Genomic DNA, 19,834 nt, shown 5'->3' on the forward strand with positions numbered 1-19,834 from the left:
TTTAAAGCTTGAGTAGCAGGAAATAGGGGAATGATGCCAAGATACTGATGTGCAGGAAAGAGCATCATCTCCAATCCAGAGCATGGAAACACCCAGCCTGCCTTTGCTTCTCAACTTAGTTGTTTAAATTTTATGGCCTATCGTCCAAGAGGGAGCGCCTACTATGCTTACGTCATGCCCCATCCAAGGATAAATTTTTTCCACCAGAAAAACTGAGAAATGAGCAGGACTGCATGTAACCAAAGGCATCCTGCGGGGAGATTGAGCTTCTGCTTTCGAGGGACTTCTTTGGTTTGGCAATGGCCTGTGGTATCCCGCAATACTGCTTCCGGTGTGTACAGAGGGCTGGGCTCTGCCATGTGTTTGTTTTCTTTTAAACATGTATCCAATCCCATTCCTAGATAGCGTGGGCAAGTTTCAAAACATAGTTCATATCTTAATTCAAATATTAGCTTCCATTTGGCTTTAGCAGAAACACCCCAATGCTTGTCAGTAATGACAGGTATCCTTCCGCGGTGCCTTGAGGTCAACATCAACAACCCTTAGCGCTTTCTGTGATTCTTGCCCGTGGCCCTGGCTGGGCTTGGGCTTCCACCCTCCCCCTCCACTCTGATCTCACTCTCAATCACAACACTGAGCATTGGGGTTTGGTGGTGGGTGGAATCCTGCCATTGGTCTTTGATAACCACCTGCTTCTTTCCTGCTGACTCAGATATCTCTCATGAGAATCTGCAAAGGTAGACCCCACCTGGTGGTATGTATCTGCAAGAAGATAATGAGGATTAGAGATGGATATTTCTCCATCTCTAAGAAAGGAAACTACTCATCTGTTTTTGTCTCTTCACTTGCACCCTCCACAACCCACCCACATGTTGGTTCCTGACTGAAATTAAGACTCTCCTGTGGTCCAAAGAAGACACCAAACTTGTTCTGACCACAGGAGTCTTACTGAGGTGCCTTTTGCTGCTCTGGGAAATGGTGGCCTCGCCTGGACCCAGGTGTCATGGAGAGGAAAGGTCTGGTTGGGACTGACAGCAGAACCCAGGTAACTGAGCAACACCTCCAACTTCAGTGGGCAGCAGGATCACGAAGAGCTGGCTAAAAATACAGCTGCCTACGCAGAGATTCTGAGTCAGCTAAACCAGGGACCAGGCCTAGGCACCTGCATTTTAGTTAGCACCTCCTCCTCCACCCCCCCCGTATCCTGATCGAGGCAGTCTACCACCTTCGGCTATGAGACACATGGAAAGCAGTGACAAGGCATTCATCTATCTGCTCAGAAGAAAATCACCCTGCATGTTCCACCAACACACCAGGCACGCTGCCCCACCTCCGTTTACCTTTGGATGGTGACTCCTGGGCAGTAAAGGGTGGAGTACACATGTCTGACCACACGTGGGTGTCCTTCTAACAGCCACTCCCACCCCAAATTTTCTGCCTCGTGTCCACTCTCTATTCTAATACCTGCTAAAAATAAAGGCAACATTTCTGAACTCAAGGTAGGTTTTTTAAGTTTGCAATTATTTTATTTCCTTGGCCTGACAGCATAAACTTCATTATACAAGAACCTGCAGCTGACAGAACTGACAGATTTCCCCCACAGGAAGGGCTGTTTTCATTGGCGGAGATGAACTGAAATGTTATGTCTGAGATGAACGGAAATGTCATATCTGAGTGCAATTCCTGCTTCCCCCCTCCCGCCCCCCGCTGCCCCATCTTGTAACCCCGAAATGAAAATAATCAGAATGAGGAGAATCCTCATGAACTACGAAAAGCTACCCTCTCAACGTTTCCTAACTAGCAGCTGCGGTAAATGAAAACCCAAGGAGGGAAGCAGCGGGCCCTCCCTGAGTGTTCCTGTGCGTGTGGGAGCAAGGATTCTGGCTGAGTGGGAGGTGCAGACAATCCGTCTTACCTCCTATCGGACCCTTCTATCCGTAACTCATCTCTGTCCCTGTTCATGGAGCGGAGCTTGGGAAATGCCAGATGAGTGGTTTTAGCCTATAACTGGAAATGGCTGAGGCGCATTCAAGTCCAAGGTGGGGTGCGAAAAGAGGCACCAAAGAGCAAAGCAGGTTAGACAGGGATGCTCAGTGCTGGGTCAATTCCAGTTTAATGCTATCGAGACTGTCTTCATAATCCTAATATCCTTCACGCCCGGCCCCTATCATTTTCCAGCCGTAGGAGAGCTCCATCTAAGTGTCTGGGTCTGGGGTCCACTGTCGCCACTGGGGTGGGTACCATGATGCTTGAGAGATGACAGGTGGGATTCGGGAGGAGGGGTGGAGATAGGAGAGGTCGGGGGTCACAAGGCTTTCATCACAATAGGTCTCTTTTGGTCCCCAGCAATGGTCCACTACCAGCAGTCCTCAAACATTCCCTCCCCTTTCCCTACCTGTCTTGTGCAAATGTCAAAAAACAGAATCTCTGCCCCAAGAGAAGAAGAGCAGGAAGTTACCGGTGGTCCACGATCCCTGGCCCCAGCCTGCCCACCTCCTGCCTCTTCTATGGAAATCACACGAAAGTTAATACGTGGTAGTGTTGTGAGATTAGAGGGCATCCTCATTTTTCTACCAAAGCCAATCTGCCAGCTCTGTCCTGACGTGCTTTCTCCCTGGGCCGAGAAGGCAGCAAAAAAATATCAGTTGAGTGTGTGGAAATGTGGTGATGGTGTGTGCAAGGTCGTGTTTCCAGATGTTTTTTCCTCTGTCGTCCTCCACGGGGGAGCCCTCCCTCTCTCGCCCCACGCCCCTCCCCCTGCCCCGAGTCCAGGAGCTCCCATCTGCCGGCTTCCACCACTCACTCCCCGTAGACACTCTCGTCGCTGTAGGCCACGTACAGAAAGTAGTCTTCCTCGTGGTTGTCCTAGGGAAGTGGGAAGAGGACACTTTAGAGAACACAGGCACATCAGCTCTCGGACCCAGAGCCTCATATGACCCAGTGCAGGAGGAAAGGGAGGTTTCAACAGCCCCCGTTCAAGAGAAGATGCAAGAATCAGCAGAAGCGGCTGCGATTCAACTTTGAAATCTGAGTTCACAAAAACTGTCACGGAGAACATCATAGGCACACATCGGGGATACAAACGGACCCTTGGCAAGCTCTTTCTGGCAAGAGGAACCTAGCTCCAGTGTTAACATATATACTGGAATACATACTAACAGGGAATGGATGCTGTGGCACAAAAATGAGAGGTTCTTAGAAAAGTTTATGCAATTCACTAGTGGGGCACAATAAGAAGGCAGTATCTGTGAACTCCTTTAAGGAATAATAAAACGGTTACAATCGTAGCTGATACAGCATGATAGAATCTTTGACTATAGTTTTCTCCTTAGGTTCTGACAGTTACCAATGAAAGCAAATAAAATCACTTCACGGAGCTCCTGCTGTATCTCAGAAACGAACCCAACTGGTAACTGCGAGGAAGCAGGTTCAATCCCTGGCCTCGTTCAGTGGGTTAAGGATCCAGCATTGCTGTGAGCCTCAGTGTAGGTCACAGACGGAGCTTGGATCTGGAGTTACTGTGGCTGTGGCATTAGGCCAGCAGCTACAGCTCCAACTGGACCCCTCCCTCACCCAAGAACTTCTATTTGCTGTGCGTGCGGCCCCAAAGAGACAAAAAATAAAAATAAAAAAATAAAATAAAACAAGTAACTTCAGTCATCCTTTCCATCTGAGTTTATCTGTTAAGACAAATGCATCCATTTCATTTTACATTTCATATCACTGGGAATCTTTGGCTTCAGGAACCACTTCTGGATCTTTCAATGAAAATGACCCAATGTTAAAACACTACTGCATGGAGTTCCCATTGTGGTGCAATGGAAACGAATCCCACTAGGAACCATGAGGTTGTGGGTTTGATCCCTGGACTCCATCAGTGGGTTAAGGATCTGGTGTTGCCACGAGCTGTGGTGTAGGTCGCAGACGAGGCTCAGATCTGGCATTGCTGTGGCTGTGCTGCTGGCTGGCAGCTGCAGCTCTGATTCAACCCCTAGCCTGGGAACTTCCATATGTTCCATATGTTTCTTTTTTTCCCTTTAAAAAAAAAAAAAAAGCTGAAAACTACTGCAAGGCAAGCCTGAGAAGAGAATTCAAAGGGAATGAATCCAGGGGGCCACTCAATCCTAAAGGACAATTGGCATCTGATCTCACGGAGCCTTCTGCTGCCAGATGTAAGAGGATCCTGATAAACAACACCTCTTGCCCCACTTCCCAGGTGTGTTATCAACACACACGGGGACACGGGCTGGAGGTGCCAGACTGCACTGCATTGTGACCACGACCATTACCTCATACAGCTGGCCCATGGTCGCGCTAGTGGGAGGGATGGTGTTGTTGACAAAGAAGAATAAGGCGTCCTCAGGTCTCAGGTGGATCCTCTTCCGGATTAAGAAGTAGAACTGGCCAACTGGATGAGGGAAAGTTTTCAAAGAGGAAGGCACGGTGGGAGAAAATGAGGGGTTAGAAGGGTAAGAGCCATGAAAAAAACAAACACAACACCTCTACTGCAACTGTTTCAAAAAGTACCACACTCATTATCACCTGAGCAGAGCCAAATACTGTCCTCCAACTTTAGAAATAAAAAACTGATACTCAGAGAAGACTGCCTATTCCTTGACATGCCACTGAGGAGTTTAACACTCATCAATCCTTTCCCACTTTACTCAATTTCAGACCAAACGTTAGTGCACCCAACTTAAAGCCTAAGGACACCTGTGAAGATACCTTTGAAGTGTATCCAGACCAAAACATTCCCATCATTGTCTCAAGCTGATTGGAAACTTTCATACCTACTCCTACCCTAAGACAACTGTGATGGGAAAAGGTCTCCGGGACTCCAGGAATCCTGGCACCAGCACCCATCCCAACACTGGGGCAATGACTGCAGTTCAAAGCTTCACTTTTCACTGAGCACAGCAAAATATTTCTAGAAGGCTGATATTCAAATCTAGTTACTCTGGAGCGAACACATCTACAAAATCTTTCCAAGTGTTTCCTGGATGCAGTGGTTATTCCATTAAGAATCAAAGTGAAGAATGAAAATATCCTTTCTCAAAGCCAAACAAGATCTATAAAATGTATTAAAAAAAACTGTAGCTTGAGGGGACAAGGCATTCAGCTGTAAAGCTCTAAAATGTGATCCTCCCACAAAACCAGTCTGGTTTTCCTTTTGGAGTAAATTGTATCACCATAACAAAGGTGAATTTCCAGCGGTCTGAATAATGGACATCTGCTCTTTTCTTTTGCAGTTGGCTGCATCTAAATCAAACAAGTTACTGTGAATGCCTAAGGAAAATGCTTATGGAAACTGATGATGGGAAAGAACTTTCATGTCACTAGTCACCACTTCTGGACCACCTAACTCTTGGGAGAACCCCACTTATTTTCTTCAATTCTACTTCCTCTCAATTCCAGGATCTCAAGCGCAAGGGACGGTCTGGGGATGCTTTGCCATGGAGGTAGAGGAGGGGCAGGAAGGAGCGTTACCAGTGAGGTCAGAGGGCACGAGGTACTTCCTCTTGTCCAGATCAGGTACCCTGGCCTTAGGAGCCTTCTCCACGATCACCTGGGAAGAGAGGCAGAGAGTGGGGATGAAAACTGCAGAATCCAACCTAGTACCTGCCCTTCTACATCCCCCAGCTGCCTTGCCTGAAGTGGATTTGTCTGGGCCCCATAAAATGTTCCCATTTCTTTTTTTTTTTGGTCTTTTGTCTTTTTAGGGCCGCACCAGTAGCATATGGAGATTCCCAGGCTAGGGGTCCAAGCGGAGCTACAGCTGCCAGCCTACACCAGAGCCGCAGCGACATCAGATCTGAGCTGCATCTGCAACCTACACCACAGCTCATGGCAACGCCGGATCCTTAACCCCCTGAGCAAGGCCAGGGATTGAACCCACAACCTCATGGTTCCTAGTCGGATTCATTAACCACCACGCCATGACGGGAACTCCTAAACGTTCCCATTTCTTATTCTCCCTTACCTCTTACAAAATATATGTGGAAGTGGACTTTCTTGATAAAGTTACAGTTTCACTGCTGTGATAACAGGAGGATGTGGAAGGCATGTTATGGAAAGTAAAGAGAACCCTGATTTTAATTACAAGTTACCTGTAAGGTATACTATAGGATATATACATTCTGAAATTTAATTAGAGCAACAAGAAGATTGTCTGGATTTTTTCAGGTAGTCCTGAATACCTATGAGTTTTATTTCTTCTTATAAATGTTATTTACTAAAGGTATAGGTAATATGGTTTAAGTTTTATACTGTGTCAAAGTTTTTGGGAATGACTGCAAAAAATATGTTTAAGACTACTAAGTCAAAAAAGTATCAAAACAGTTCTTATATTCTTTGATATGATGTCAGTATAATAACCCACTCATCAATATTAATTATCAATTAGGATTTTAAGAGACTTCCAATATCTACATTAAATATTTCTATAATATATCAAGTTTTATAAATATATTTCTTTAAAGAAAAGGAAAAAAGTAAAATTTAAACTTTTTATACATTAGATTTATAAAATGCAAACTTATAATTGTAAATATTAATTTAAAGAATGTATTTAAATTTTAAAATTATAAAAATATATTTAGTATTTCTATATTATATAAATGTATAATATATAATTTAATCTGAATCTATTACAAGTAATAGATTATATTTTTCATTTAGGAAATATACTCATTCTAAACAGAAGATATGGAAAGTACAGAAAATTTAAGGAAACAGAAATAAGCACTGGACAAGTATCTCTGGTAGCTGTGTGACCTTCAACAGGTCACTTAACCTCTCTGAGCTACAGAATTTCAATAAGTAAAAGGAAGATGACAATCTTCAAACACATCTTTTACACAATCATGATACAATGAACTTGAATAATCCATTAAATTTTATGTGAAAAAGCTTTGTACATTACAAAGATTTAAACACAAGGGCTGACCTGGAGAAATCCGAAGGTTTTAAATTTAAGAGGACAGATTAATATAGTGAAAAACCTATCCATTTTTGCAGAGAAAAAGAATCCTGTACTAGGAAGACCAGGAGATAATCACACTTAAAAACAAAAATAAATCCAGTACCAAACTAAATGAGTCACAAGTACAAAATGTATAGTGTGAGAAATATAGGTGATAACTAAGTAACATGGTGACATATCATAACTAGATTTATGATGGTGATCACTTTGAAATGAATAGAAAAAATACCACTACGTTGTGTGACAGGATTTAACAGTGTTATAGGTCAATTACGCCTTAAAAACAAACAAATATACAAAGAAAGCCACAGCAAAGGAAATCAGATTTGTGGTTACCAGAGGCGAAGTGGGGGGAGATGGGGTGAGGTGATAAAGGTGGTCAAAGGGTATATAAACTTCCAGTTACTAGATAAATAAGTACTAGGGATATAATACACAGTATGCCAAATTAACACTGATGTATAATTAACACTTTTATGAAAATTGCTGGAGTAAATCCTAAGAATTCTCATCAAAATTTTTTTATCTTTCATTTTGCAACTATATGAGAGGACGGATGTTCACTAAACTTACTGTGATACTCATTCCATGATGTATGTAAGTCAAATCATTTGCTGTACACTTTAAACTTATACAGTTGCCATATGTCAACTGTATCTTAGTAAAACTGGAAGAAAAAATAAAAATAAATAAATAAATAAATAAAAATTGTAGTAGTAATACGTGAATGAGAAATTCAAAGAAAAAGTAGGAAAAGCATGAATTGGCATGACACCAGTGAAGGTCCAACGAGGAGGATGGACAGGAGGAAGCAGGTAAATAAAATCGAAGGGGGAGGGCGCACAGCCTTGTGTCAGGCAGGAATCAGAGACCTGGCAGCTCCAGCCCCAATCAACCAGAGATGGAAACCACAAGAAGGGAGCCAAGAAAGACAGCAACAAAACCAAGTGCAACTGTGACAATGGGAGGAGACAGTGGGATCTTAGGGAACAGGAGGGGAGGGGGAACCATTAAGGCTTTCATTTACCATAAAATATCCACATTTCCCAGGAATGCCAGCTCTGCTCCTCCCTAACGAGGGGCCCTGGGCTAGATGCTTTGCCTGTTTGGGTCTCTTGTTTTCCTATCTGTGAGATGTGGCTAATACTCCACAGGGCTGGACTGTGCATGAATTTTCAAAAAAGCACACCATCTCTCCCAAGTATTTTCCTGCTTTACTGCCGGTTTTCACTTCATTGTCGCTATAAAGATAATTTCAAAATCCCATGACACCCTCTGTCTCAAGGCACAAGCATGCCGATTTTTCTGGATGGCAGCTCTAGAGATGTGCAGAGGCTAAACCCAAGTCACGTGAGCAGTCAGGGTACGTGACTGCTTTAACAACACTCTGGTCAGGCGGAAAAGGGCTTTAGAAATTATTTACTCTAACCCACTTGTCTGTAAACAGGATCCTTCGGCACAGCCAGCCAGATTCAGGCTTCAGCTCAGAACCAGCACCAAATCCCAGAACTCAGAGCAGAGCTCCTTTTGTGTCACAACTAGAAAGAGGGCCAGAGGCTGAACATCTAAGGAACGGGCTGGAAGGATGATGGCTGGTTAAAACCTAACTGGAGGAATCATGAGATCTACGCGATGGCCATGTTACCTTACATTTTATCACGGAGGTAAAACACTTAACACCAGACAATGAGCGGAAAAAAATAAAATTGGGGGGATTAGCTGAAATATTCTGGGTGAATGCATGGAAATGACTAAAATGGAAACGGCTGTTTTGAGGAAGTATATGGAAAATTTAACTTGATTTAGGAATAGCTATGATTCTGAGTCTGTGACTTCCACAGAACCACTGGAACAGAGCTTTATACTGAGAGAGTTCTGAATAAACGGTAGCCGTTCTGCTGACTGGGACGCTTTTCTACCATCATACCACCATCTGTGAACTCTTAAGGGCAACTACAGTTTACTCTGCTATTTCCAATACCTAACAGTGTGAGGTATTTGAATTTAAAATAATTCTGCTTAATAGAACTGCATTAGACACTGAGAAAATAGATGGCATGGGAGGCCCAACAGCCAGGGTGGGGGTTCCCAGCTCTGCCACATACCAGCCCTGTGAGACCTTTTAGGGGGTGACTTCATTTCTCTGGGTTCGGTCCTTCACCTGCAGAATGGGGTTATAATGCTGGGAGGACTAAGTGAATGAATATTAGACAGAGCTCTGAGAATACTCCCAGGTACCTGGTAAGCTAGCAATAAAAGTTAGTTGTCATTTTCAAGACAAGCATGGGTATCACCTTTCTTGGGGGAAAATTTTCAAAGCAGTCATTCAAGGTTCAGAGACCAGGAAAGTAACCTGTGAAGGATCCTTTACTGGGTAATAAGGCTGGCTCTTTTTTTTTAGCTGAAAACCCTTTTGTATGTAATTCCTGGGGAATGGAATGGCCCTAACGTCTCCTCTACTTTATAGGAAAAGGACTGCAAGAGCTTTATAAAGCCCAGGTCGCTGGTGGGTGCTGTAAGAACATGAAAGTTAAATGAGGATTGGAAAGGACGGGAGTACCATTCACAATCAGAAAATCGCAATTCCTTTACGTGTAAATTATACGTAGTATTTATCCTAATTTCCCTGCCCGCAGATAAAGAGCACACTCTCTAGTTTCTAGTTTCTCTAGTCTCTGGTTTCTCATCTCCAAAACTCAACGGTGGTAGTTTCCTCTACCCCACTTTAAAGATTTCTGCCTTCCAACTGGGCTGCGCAGCCCACATTAGAGAAAAACCAGGCAGGAGGCAGTGGAAGGGGGTGATGGGAAAAACGCCCGGATGCAGAACGACACCTTAATATTTCTTCTGTTCCTCCTCACTGCCTGCACTAGTTCCTATTACATAAACCAGCGTCCAAAATCCAAGAAAAAAAAGGTCTCAGCCCTTCCTTACTGTGACCAGGTACAATGTGTTCAGAATAAATACCGGAGGAAGGATGGCTGCCCCCACACACCCCGTAGCCAAGAATGATGAGGCAATCTGGCTGCTGCTGCGCAGAGAACGTGACCTTGTTTTCTGGGCCAGGCCTGTCTTGCGACGCCCCCCCCCCCCACCTTTTCTAATCCTCACAGAATAAAATAAAATATCCACTGGCTTCGGAACATTTCCTTCCCAAACCCAATGCTATGAGGATCAAAGTCCACCTGATTAACGGATAACTACCTAAGGCCGAAACTGATGACAGCAAATCCTCTCTGTGTTCCCTTAATTTCCATGCTGTCTTAAAGGCAGCAAACGGATGATCTCCACCTCATCATTCTCGCACAAAAGGGTCCCTTTTTGAGGACATCCCAACCCACACATCCTCTGAATACTGCTGAGTCACTCAAACGTACGTTCCAATCTAAAACTGCGGTCAGCTCCAAGGATGGGTTCTGACCCTGGGGAAATGGGTTTTAAACGGGCCGCAGTCTCAATGTTCATTCCACTGGCTCTCCTCGTAGTGAAGGGCGTTCAGGTTAGGTAATTTTAGGGATCACCCTTCTTCTGTGCCTTCGGATAGCCATCACGACTTCCCCGCCCCCGGCTCATCCCCCCCCCCGCCTCTCTCCCCCTCCCCCTCCCCAGCACACTCACGGGGACCCGGTCCGGATATTTCTTCCGGATCTTTTCTCCTTCCTTTTTCCGATACTCAAAGGGATGGTCCTCCTTATACTGGAACTTCATGATGGACCGCAGGGTTTCTAAGATCCCCGGACGGGGCCTGCCTCCCTCGCGGACAAACGCGTCTCTCCCGTCTTGATTCCCTCGGCCAAACCGCAATGTGCCTCAGACCCGCTTCCGAAAGGCCAGCCCCGGTCGCTACGCCTCCCCGCACAGCTTTCCGAAGGGGCTTCGGGTCGTCTAGAGGTAGGGGACGGCCAGGTAAAGAATTCCCGGCGGCTTTTCCCGGCAGCTGGGAACACAAAAACAACACGGCGGCGCGGGTATCTTGTGACGTCACGAAGCCCCGCCCCCAGCCCGCCCCCAGGGTTCTGGCGACCGCGGTTGGGGGTGGGCAGGAGCTAGGTCCGTTTCAGTGTTTTCTCCTTCACTCTTAACGTTCTCGAAATCGAGTTGCTTGCAAACAGAGCAATCTTCACCTCTTATTTTATTGGAACTGTGACGTTAAGTGTGTTTTTAAAACCAAAAAAGTGTTCTAAAAATGTCTTCTTCCCTCTCTTTGGCCGTTTCTTGGTTGGGCCCTCAAAACAAATGCAGATGGCGACATCCAGTTTTTTTCAGCTTGTTGGGATCTGAAGTCTGGGAAAGGCAGAGACAGAGGTCCTGAGATACCTCGGGCCAACGCTCAAGTGCCCGGTGCTTGCATTTTGCCCTTCGTCCTTTGGATGGCCCTCTCCCCTGACCTTGGGTGCTGGGCTGGCTCCCTGAACGGTGACCCCTCCTTCACCACGCTGGCGTCATCCTGTTTGGGTCCCTGCAGCAATTTGTTCCTAGAGCAGCAACATAAACAGAGCGTGACTCAGGGATTTGAAGAGGATTTCTATAAGGTGAAGGGCACGAGGTGTCATCAAGGTCCAGAGAAGTGATGTCAGTCACGACTGCTAAGGGCTTTAAGCAAGTTTAGAGATAGAAATGATTTGCTTTCTCCTATTAAGCCAGAAGTTGGATCTGTCTTTTGGGAAAATAAAATATAAAGCGATTCCAGTGTTTAACCCAGCAATCCTCAAGCATTTTTTTCCTCCTAATGCAGAAGTGCACCGGAGGAGAGTATTCCTCTCCTAAGGTGAATACAAAGTGCTCCTTGAAGGCGGGTGGAAGACCAGCCCCCTCTTTCTCAGCAAAGAATCAAAAGACAAAGGCCTTTCCAACCTCTAGTAAGGACGGTGATTCCAGGGATCTGTAGTGGAGGAGCAACAGATATTGTAAAGGGTAAAAAAGAATGAGGAAGAGATGAAGAGTGAAGAGCTGCTTTGCCCTAAACAAGTCTAGGAAGTTCTAAAAAAGCATATTAGACAACAGCAGGCCTATTCACCTGTCTTCTCTAATCAAGGCCTCAGTATCTGATTTAAAAAAACAAACCCACGGGAGTTCCCTGGTGGCCTAGCAGTTAAGGATCAAGTATTGTCACTGCTGTGGCACAGGTTCAATCCCTGGCCAGGGGAACTTCCACATGACATGGGTGTGGCCAAAAAAACTAATAATGAAAATTAAAAACAAACCCACAAAGTAAAAGAAACTAGGTTGCATTATTAAAACAAGGAAGAAAAATGGCATGGCCTTACTTTTTGATGCTAATTATTTTTCCCTGCAGCACGGCATTTTTCAAACCTTATTTTGTATGAAAATCCAGGAATTCTTTTATCACATAATACATTTATAATATTTAATCCTTATTTTCAAATTGAACGTTTTAGATCATTTGAGCTTTGACCCAAATATAGCTAAATGTCTCAAAAGAGTACTTTAAAACAAATTGAGAGAAATAATTACCATGGAGATCAATATTTTTTAAGAATATTTTTTCCTCTCAAATCTACTGAAAACAATCATAGGTAGTTTAAAGCTGATTTTTACTTTTATTTAACCACTGTCAATTTATATATGGACAATAATTTGGAAATGAAATTTAAGTTGATCTTTCTGCCTTAAGGCTTTTCTAAATGCTAACACTTTATCTTAACACTGCCCAATCTGTCAGCCCCCAAAGCTTGTTTTCTTTCCTTGTAGCAGAACTCTTAAAATATTATACAGAAGTTAATTTTATAAATTAAAACATTCAATCTGATAAAAATGTTTCCAAATTCCCTTTTTAACCAAGGACAAAATACTATATTGAAAAGTTCACATTTCAGGGACATACCTTCATTGCTGATGAGAATGGAAAATGGTACACCCACTTTGGAAGACAAACTGATGGCTTCTTAGAAAACATAACAGGAGTTCCCGTCCTGGCGCAGCGGTTAACGAATCCAACTAGGAACCATGAGGTTGCGGGTTCGGTCCCTGCCCTTGCTTAGTGGGTTAACGATCCAGCGTTGCCTTGAGCTGTGGCGTAGGTTGCAGACGTGGCTCGGATCCCACGTTGCTGTGGCTCTGGCATAGGCTGGTGGCTGCAGCTCTGATTGGACCCCTAGCCTGGGAACCTCCATATGCCGGTGGGAGCGGCCCAAGAAATAGCAAAAAGACAAAAAAAAAAAAAAAAAAAAAGAAAAAGAAAAAGAAATCATAACATACTCTTGCAATACAAGACTACAATCAACCACTTAGTGTCAAAGAGCAGAATTTGCTACCCCAAAAAATATCTATGGCATATTAGTTATTTTAAGCGGGTTGTTTTCTAAAAAAAGAGCAGGTGGGGGGAAGCAAGGGAGAGTTACCCTTTTGTAAGTAGCATTTACGTTTGTAAGGAAAGTCTCCTTTATAAGGGTGTCTTCCTTGTACCTAGAAGAAGACCGTGACCAAATCCTTAGAAACTCTCTTATTAATACAGAAGTTGAGGACTTACATCTGCATAATCACCTTACCCTTTCTATTATGTTTTGCCTGGCAAAGGACTCTCCAGTAAATGACTCTCCCCAGCCTCAACATCCCCTTTTGTCTTTAGCCGAGGGAGGTATTTAAAGTGAGGGCTTGGGACATTTTGGTGAGTTCCTCAGTTCTCCTGGGTCTCTCCGGTGTAGACGTGTTATTAAACTTCTCTTTGGTTTTCTCCTGTTAATCTGTCTCATGTCAATTTAATTCTGAGACCAGCCAGAAGAACCTAAAAGGGCAGAAGACAATTTCTTCCTCCCCAACATTAGTATTTACCCAAAGAAGTCGAAAACTTCTGTCCACGTGAAAACCAGCATACAGGTATTTATAGCAGCCGTCTTCATGTGTGTCCAAACTTGGAAGCAACCAAGACGTCCCGAGGTGAGTGATGGACCATTCTCCAAGGCCCTGCCTCCTCCAGATGGAAGGAATGTTAAAGAATCTGTGGACTTTTTTGTTTGTTTGTTTGTTTTGTCTTTTTAGGGCAGAGGGCTGCGCCTGTGACATAGGGAGGTTCCCAGGCTCGGGGGTGAATCAGAGCTGTAGCCGCCAGCCTACACCACAGCCACAGAAATCCGGGATCCAAGCCGTGTTGGCAACCTATACCACAGCTCACAGCAACGCGGATCCCCAACCCACTGAGCAAGGCCAGGGATCGAACTCTCGTCCTCATGGATGCTAGCCTGGTTGGCTAACTGCTAAGCCACGATGGGAACTCCATGTGGACTTATTTTCAAACCACTGTTATTACTCAAATCCATGTGTAATTAGTCTTGAGTTTTATCTTTATTGTTTTGAGGCAATAGAGAAGAAAATGCTAACTGATGCTAGAATAATTATAATTAAACCATATTTCATCCTACCATTTGTCTTCTTAATATCTTTCAGTGGTCAGAGATTCTTTATAGTGGTTGGGAAAAGTTCAAATTCCTTAGTAGGGAAATGGAGTACTTAGGATCTGGCTGCTGTTTATCACTGTAGCCTCAGCCATGTCCTCCTTTGCACTCTCTGTTCCAGGCATACTAACTGACTTAAATTCCTTCTTCCCCTAGTGTTGCCTTTGTTTCCGGCCATGAGATATTCTCAAAGGCTCTTCCTGTGAAAACATTTTCTCCTCCTATTTTTTTTTCTTCTAATTCCTATGAATCACTCAGGATTTAGTACAGGCATCACCTTCTCCAGGATATCTTTTTGATTTCATTTGCTTGGATCTTTCTGTATCCTTTTCATGGGCTTTCAAAACATTGCGTGCTTATCATTGTCAAAGCACATTTGGTAATGATGTATCATACATTAGATAATATAACACCCATTAATTCTGTTTTTTTGGGGGGCAGGGAGTATGCATGATTTTGGAGGGAACTGCTTCTTCCACTGATAACCCCATAGTTAGTTCTTCTAGAGGAGTTCACCAATTATAGACCCACACTGCCTTGACCATTTATAAGGCCAAGTGACTTTACACAAGACTCATCACCATCTTTCCTTAGAATTTCTCACATGTGAACTAAGAGAAGGAATCCTCCACTTTGGTGATGTAGTTTGGATGAAGGGAGATCTCAGGCTTAGAGCATCCATTGTTTTAGTCTCCTGAAATCTAAATGTACCCCCCACCCAAGTAAGAGAGCATCCGGGAGGGGTAAATTTCCCCCCCTCCCCCTCAGGGGTTCTTGTGGTTGGACTAATTTAAAAGAAAAAAAAATGGCACGAGATTGATGAATGGGAGAAAAAGACACATTTAATTTGTGCACACAGAGGTCTCAGAAATGAGATCTAAGAAGTGGCCAAAGCAATTGGCTTTTATACTTTTTAGATAAAAAATAGCAGCACATTTGTGAGAAACTGACAGGACGAAGAAACTTAGGTTTAGAGCACCAATTAATGAAGAATCTAAACAGAGTTTGGTCTTGGGGAGGTAAATCAAGGAAGTAACAAGTTTTGATTCTATGGGCTTCTTGGCCCCAAATTTCCTATCTCTGGCAGTAAGAGTGACCTTCTACCTCTAGATACAGGGAGGGCATCTTTCACATGGGAGATTTATTTCCTGCTTTTAGGGAGATGGAGAGGAGGGTCAAGATGTCCCTCTTGCATCAGCTATTTCTTAAGTAACTTTAATGCAAAATAATCAATATGCCATAGAGGCCTATTTGGGGATGGCCTACCCTAGGTTCCAACAAGTGATAGAGAAGATGATACTCAAAGAGGCAAGATACAGAGGTAGGGATAGAGAGATAAAGGAAGAGTTAGAGGGAATTCTAATAACATCTAAGTATTTAGTTTCAGGTCATCTCTAGCAATGGACAACAGGCTACTTGAAGTCATATTCCTTGTATTTATATTCCCAGTGCTTTGGATACAAAGTAAAGACTCAAAAACCATGCAGTAGGTGATGGCCAAAGAGGCAAGGGTAGACTTTCTGATTTAAGATGGTAGATTGAAAAGGTTATTATTTGTTTGCTGTCTCCTGAAATACCACGAAAAACAATTGTGTCATGGGTTGAGTTACCGTCCCCTCAAAAATGTTAAGGTCCAGGAGTTCCCATGGTGGTTCAGTGGGTTAAGAACCTGACTCGCCTCTGCAAGAATGTGATTTGATCCCTGGCCTCACTCAGTGGGTTAAGGATCTGGCATTGCCATGAGCTGTGGTGTAGGTCACAGATGCAGCTTGGATCTGGCATTACTGTGGCTGTGGCGTAGGCTGGTAGCTGCAGGTCTGATTGGCCCCCTGGCCTGGGAATTGCCATATGCCACAGGTTTGGCCCTAAAAAATTTTTTTTAAAGTTAAGCTCTGGTATCTATAAATGTGACTTTGGAAATAGGGTCTTTGCAGATAATCGAATTAGATTGGGCCCTTAGGGTGGATGTTAATCCAATAGAACTGGTGTCCTTCTAAAAACGGGGGAAATTGGGACACAGAGACAGATATGCATAAAAGAAAGGGACGTGAAAACGCTGGAACAGTGCCATCTGCAAACCAAAGAGTACTAGGGGTTCCTAGAAGCTGGGAGAAAGGCCGGAAACAGATTCTCCCTCACCGCTTTTAAAGGAACCAACCCTGCCCATACCTGGATTTCAGACTCCTAGTCCAGAAATTTCTGTTGTTCAAACCATCCAGTTTGTGGCACATATGGAAGCCTGTGATATTGTGATTTATAATTAGAAATACATATTTGTTCTTCTACCCTGTCCCTGGCACAGAGCTCCTAAAACTCTTGGAATTTCCCATGTGATAAGAGTGACAAAGTCACATTAATGAGTGACTTGGAATGCCTCTAGGTAACCTAAGGTTGGGGGCTGATGACCAGAGGAATCGCTGATTAGAGCCTTGAAATTTTCACTCCCCCTCCACCCCACCTCCAGGGAGGAGAAAAGTGCTAGAAATTGAGTTCAGTAACCAATAGCGAAGGATTTAATTAAGCTTGCCTAAGTAATGAGGCTTCCATAAAAATCCTTAAGGACAGGTTGCTGAGAGCTTCAGGTTGAGCACCATGTGGAGTTGCTGTATGAGTGGGTCCCTGGGAAAGAGCCTAGGAGCTCCCTGCCCCTCCCACATCCCTTGCCCCGTGCACCTCTTGCATAAGTATAACTGGTTCTATTTTCCGTAAGTTGATGTAGCAACCTAATCAACCAGAAGAGGAGGTCATTGGAACCTCCAAACTATAGCCTATAGATCAGAAGCCCAGGCGGCAACCTGACTTGTGATTGGCATCTGGAATTGTGTGTGTGTGTTTGTGTGTGTGTTGGGGTGGGGGGAGCAGTATTGCAGGACTGAGCCCTCCTTAACTGGGGGATCGTAAACTACCTCTTGAGTTGAATTATAAGCCACCCAGATGGTGAATGGGAATTACTGGTGTGGGGGAAAAACCCACACGCATGTGGGAATTGGTGTCAGAATCCTATAACCCTAGAAAATCAGTACAGACTGTAAAAGAAAAAAGTAAATCACCACTCACGAAGTCAAAAAAGAAGAGAAAATAGAAAACAGTTTTGGTGTCTAAAAAGAGGACTGACAAATGATAAATGATTGAGTAGATCTGAGAAAGGGAGTCCTTACCTGGCCCTAGGGAAACTCTAAAGTGGCCCATTATTCATTACAGAATTTAGAACGGGAAGGTGAGAACTTACTTCTGACACCTGAAACCCCACACTTCTTCCTCCTAGTCCATTCCCAGAATTCGAGCAGCCCAGCTGGGTTTTTGCCTACATAACGGCATTTCAAATGAGCTTTTTAGTACCTTATTCTTAAACAGGATCAGACAGCAAGGACTCAAGGATTTCAAGAAAAGATCTAATACAAAGCAAATAATCAGTGAAAACAAACGTAGAGAAAATAAATGAGACAATTTGGGGAGTTAAAAACCACAAAAAGTTTATCATTACTCTCTTCAGAGAAATGAAAGAGAAGATTATATCCATGAAACAAAAATAGCTATAACCAAAGACTTGATAATTTTAAAATTTTTAAAAACTAAAAGTATGAGAAGGGAAAAATCCTATTAAAGTATTAGAAATATGTAAGTTCACAAAATTTCCTTGAAAGTAATGCAATAAAACACAGAGATGGAAAAGGAGGCTGCGGAAATAAAAGTCCAACGTTCAAATACTAGGAGTCTCAGAGAATCCAGAAAATGGGGAAGGGAGGTCAGATCTTATTTAAAGCTAGTTATACCTACAAAATCCTTTTTTTTTTTTTTTTTCTTGCTTTTTTGGGCTACATCCGAAGCATATGGAGATTCCCAGGCTAGGGGTCGAATCAGAGCTGTAGACATTGGCCTACTCCACAGCCACAGCAACACCAGATCCAAGCCACATCTGTGACCTACACACAGCTCACGGCAACACCGGATCCTTAACCCACTGAGCAAGGCCAGGGATGGAACCAGTGTCCTCATGGATCTAGTCAGGTTCATTTCCATGGTGCCACGATGGGAACTCCTGCCTACAAAATCCTAAGGGAAAATGCTTTCTTCCTAGAACTTTATGCAAGAAATGGAAATTTTTTTCTAGTATTTAAGCATGAGGGTAGCACAAGTCATTTCTTAGACATAGACGGTCTCTAGACATTTACTTCTGATATCTCTCTTTGCAGGAAGTATCCCCCAAATGAAGAAGTAAACCCCCCCAAAAAGGAAAAGACATGGGATATAGAAAATAGGATTTAACACAAAAGAGAGAGATGAAGATAATCTTCAAGATAGTGGAAGTAATTGATAGCTCTTAAGGTATGAAAAAACATGCTTTATATGCAGTATGAATATATAAATAAACCTCCATAACCCTCTCATAATAATGTACGTGTACTCACAAAACAGTTAAGTCACTACACCAGGACTGGACAAGGAGAAAGACAAAGAGCCAGAATTTTAACCCACAAAGCTTGGTGTCAGGATTCTCATCATTATCAGCATGTTTCCTACGTCCCATGTATACCGCTCATCAAATTATGATATAATTATATTTATAAAGTAGAAGGGCAGGAGAAATGTTCAGATGTGTGTCATAGTCTCAAAGGTAGGAATAATGGTGAAAAAGGGCTGCATTTTCATCTTCTGTAATGGCAAGTCAATAGGTAACGCTCCAAACTTGAAAATAAAAATCGAGAATAAAACTATATGACAAGGCCCTACTGTACAGCACAGGAAACCATATTCAGTATCTTATAATCATCTATAATGGAAAAAGAATATATATATGTATATACAGAAATTCAAATGAGCTTTTTAAGTGCCCTGGTCTTCAATATGATTGGACAGCAAGGACTCAAGGATTTCAAGAAAAGATCTAATATGAAGCAAATAATCGGTGCAAAATAACCTGAAGAAAATCAAAAAGTCTACGTAATGGAGATGAAAATACCAGAAAGTTTATCATGAGTCTCTTCGGAGGGAGGAAAGAAAAGATTGCATTCCATGAAACCAAAATAGCTACCAAGACTATTCATACTTCAAAAATCTTTATGTATTTTAAAATATACCTTCATGTATATAAAATGACTTTGTTGTATGCCTGAAACTAACACAACATAAACAGAAAATGCACTTATAATGTATATTTGCTGTTTAAAAAATTCTATGGTCCTTAAGGTTTCAACTGAAACACGACCACTTTTATGACCCCCTTTCCGGTTTTGGGGAATTCTGAGGTGGGAAATGGTGCGATTCCTGCTTAACTGATGCAGAGGTGCCAACCGAAGGACACTGGGCCGCATTACTCAGATACAGCTTGTGAAAATATTTTCCACTGTTGAATGCTCAATGTATCTTGGACAATCCATAAATCACTGATAGTGTTTTCCCAGTCAGCCTCTTCAAGGGTGGACTTCCCATCCTGGCTTTT

At 43.2% G+C, this 19,834-nt stretch overlaps 1 protein-coding gene across 1 annotated transcript; it reads right to left on the reverse strand.

Annotated features, from left to right (window-relative positions):
* GABARAPL1 (GABA(A) receptor-associated protein like 1) lies at positions 1,501 to 10,801 on the reverse strand. Its single transcript, NM_001190287.1, is given in 4 exon segments — positions 1,501 to 2,865; positions 4,290 to 4,408; positions 5,488 to 5,566; positions 10,601 to 10,801. Coding segments are annotated over 4 exon segments (354 nt in total). The 5' UTR covers positions 10,691 to 10,801; the 3' UTR covers positions 1,501 to 2,799.

Source organism: Sus scrofa, chromosome 5 (assembly GCF_000003025.6).
Source record: "Sus scrofa isolate TJ Tabasco breed Duroc chromosome 5, Sscrofa11.1, whole genome shotgun sequence".
Taxonomy (NCBI): Eukaryota; Metazoa; Chordata; class Mammalia; order Artiodactyla; family Suidae; genus Sus; species Sus scrofa.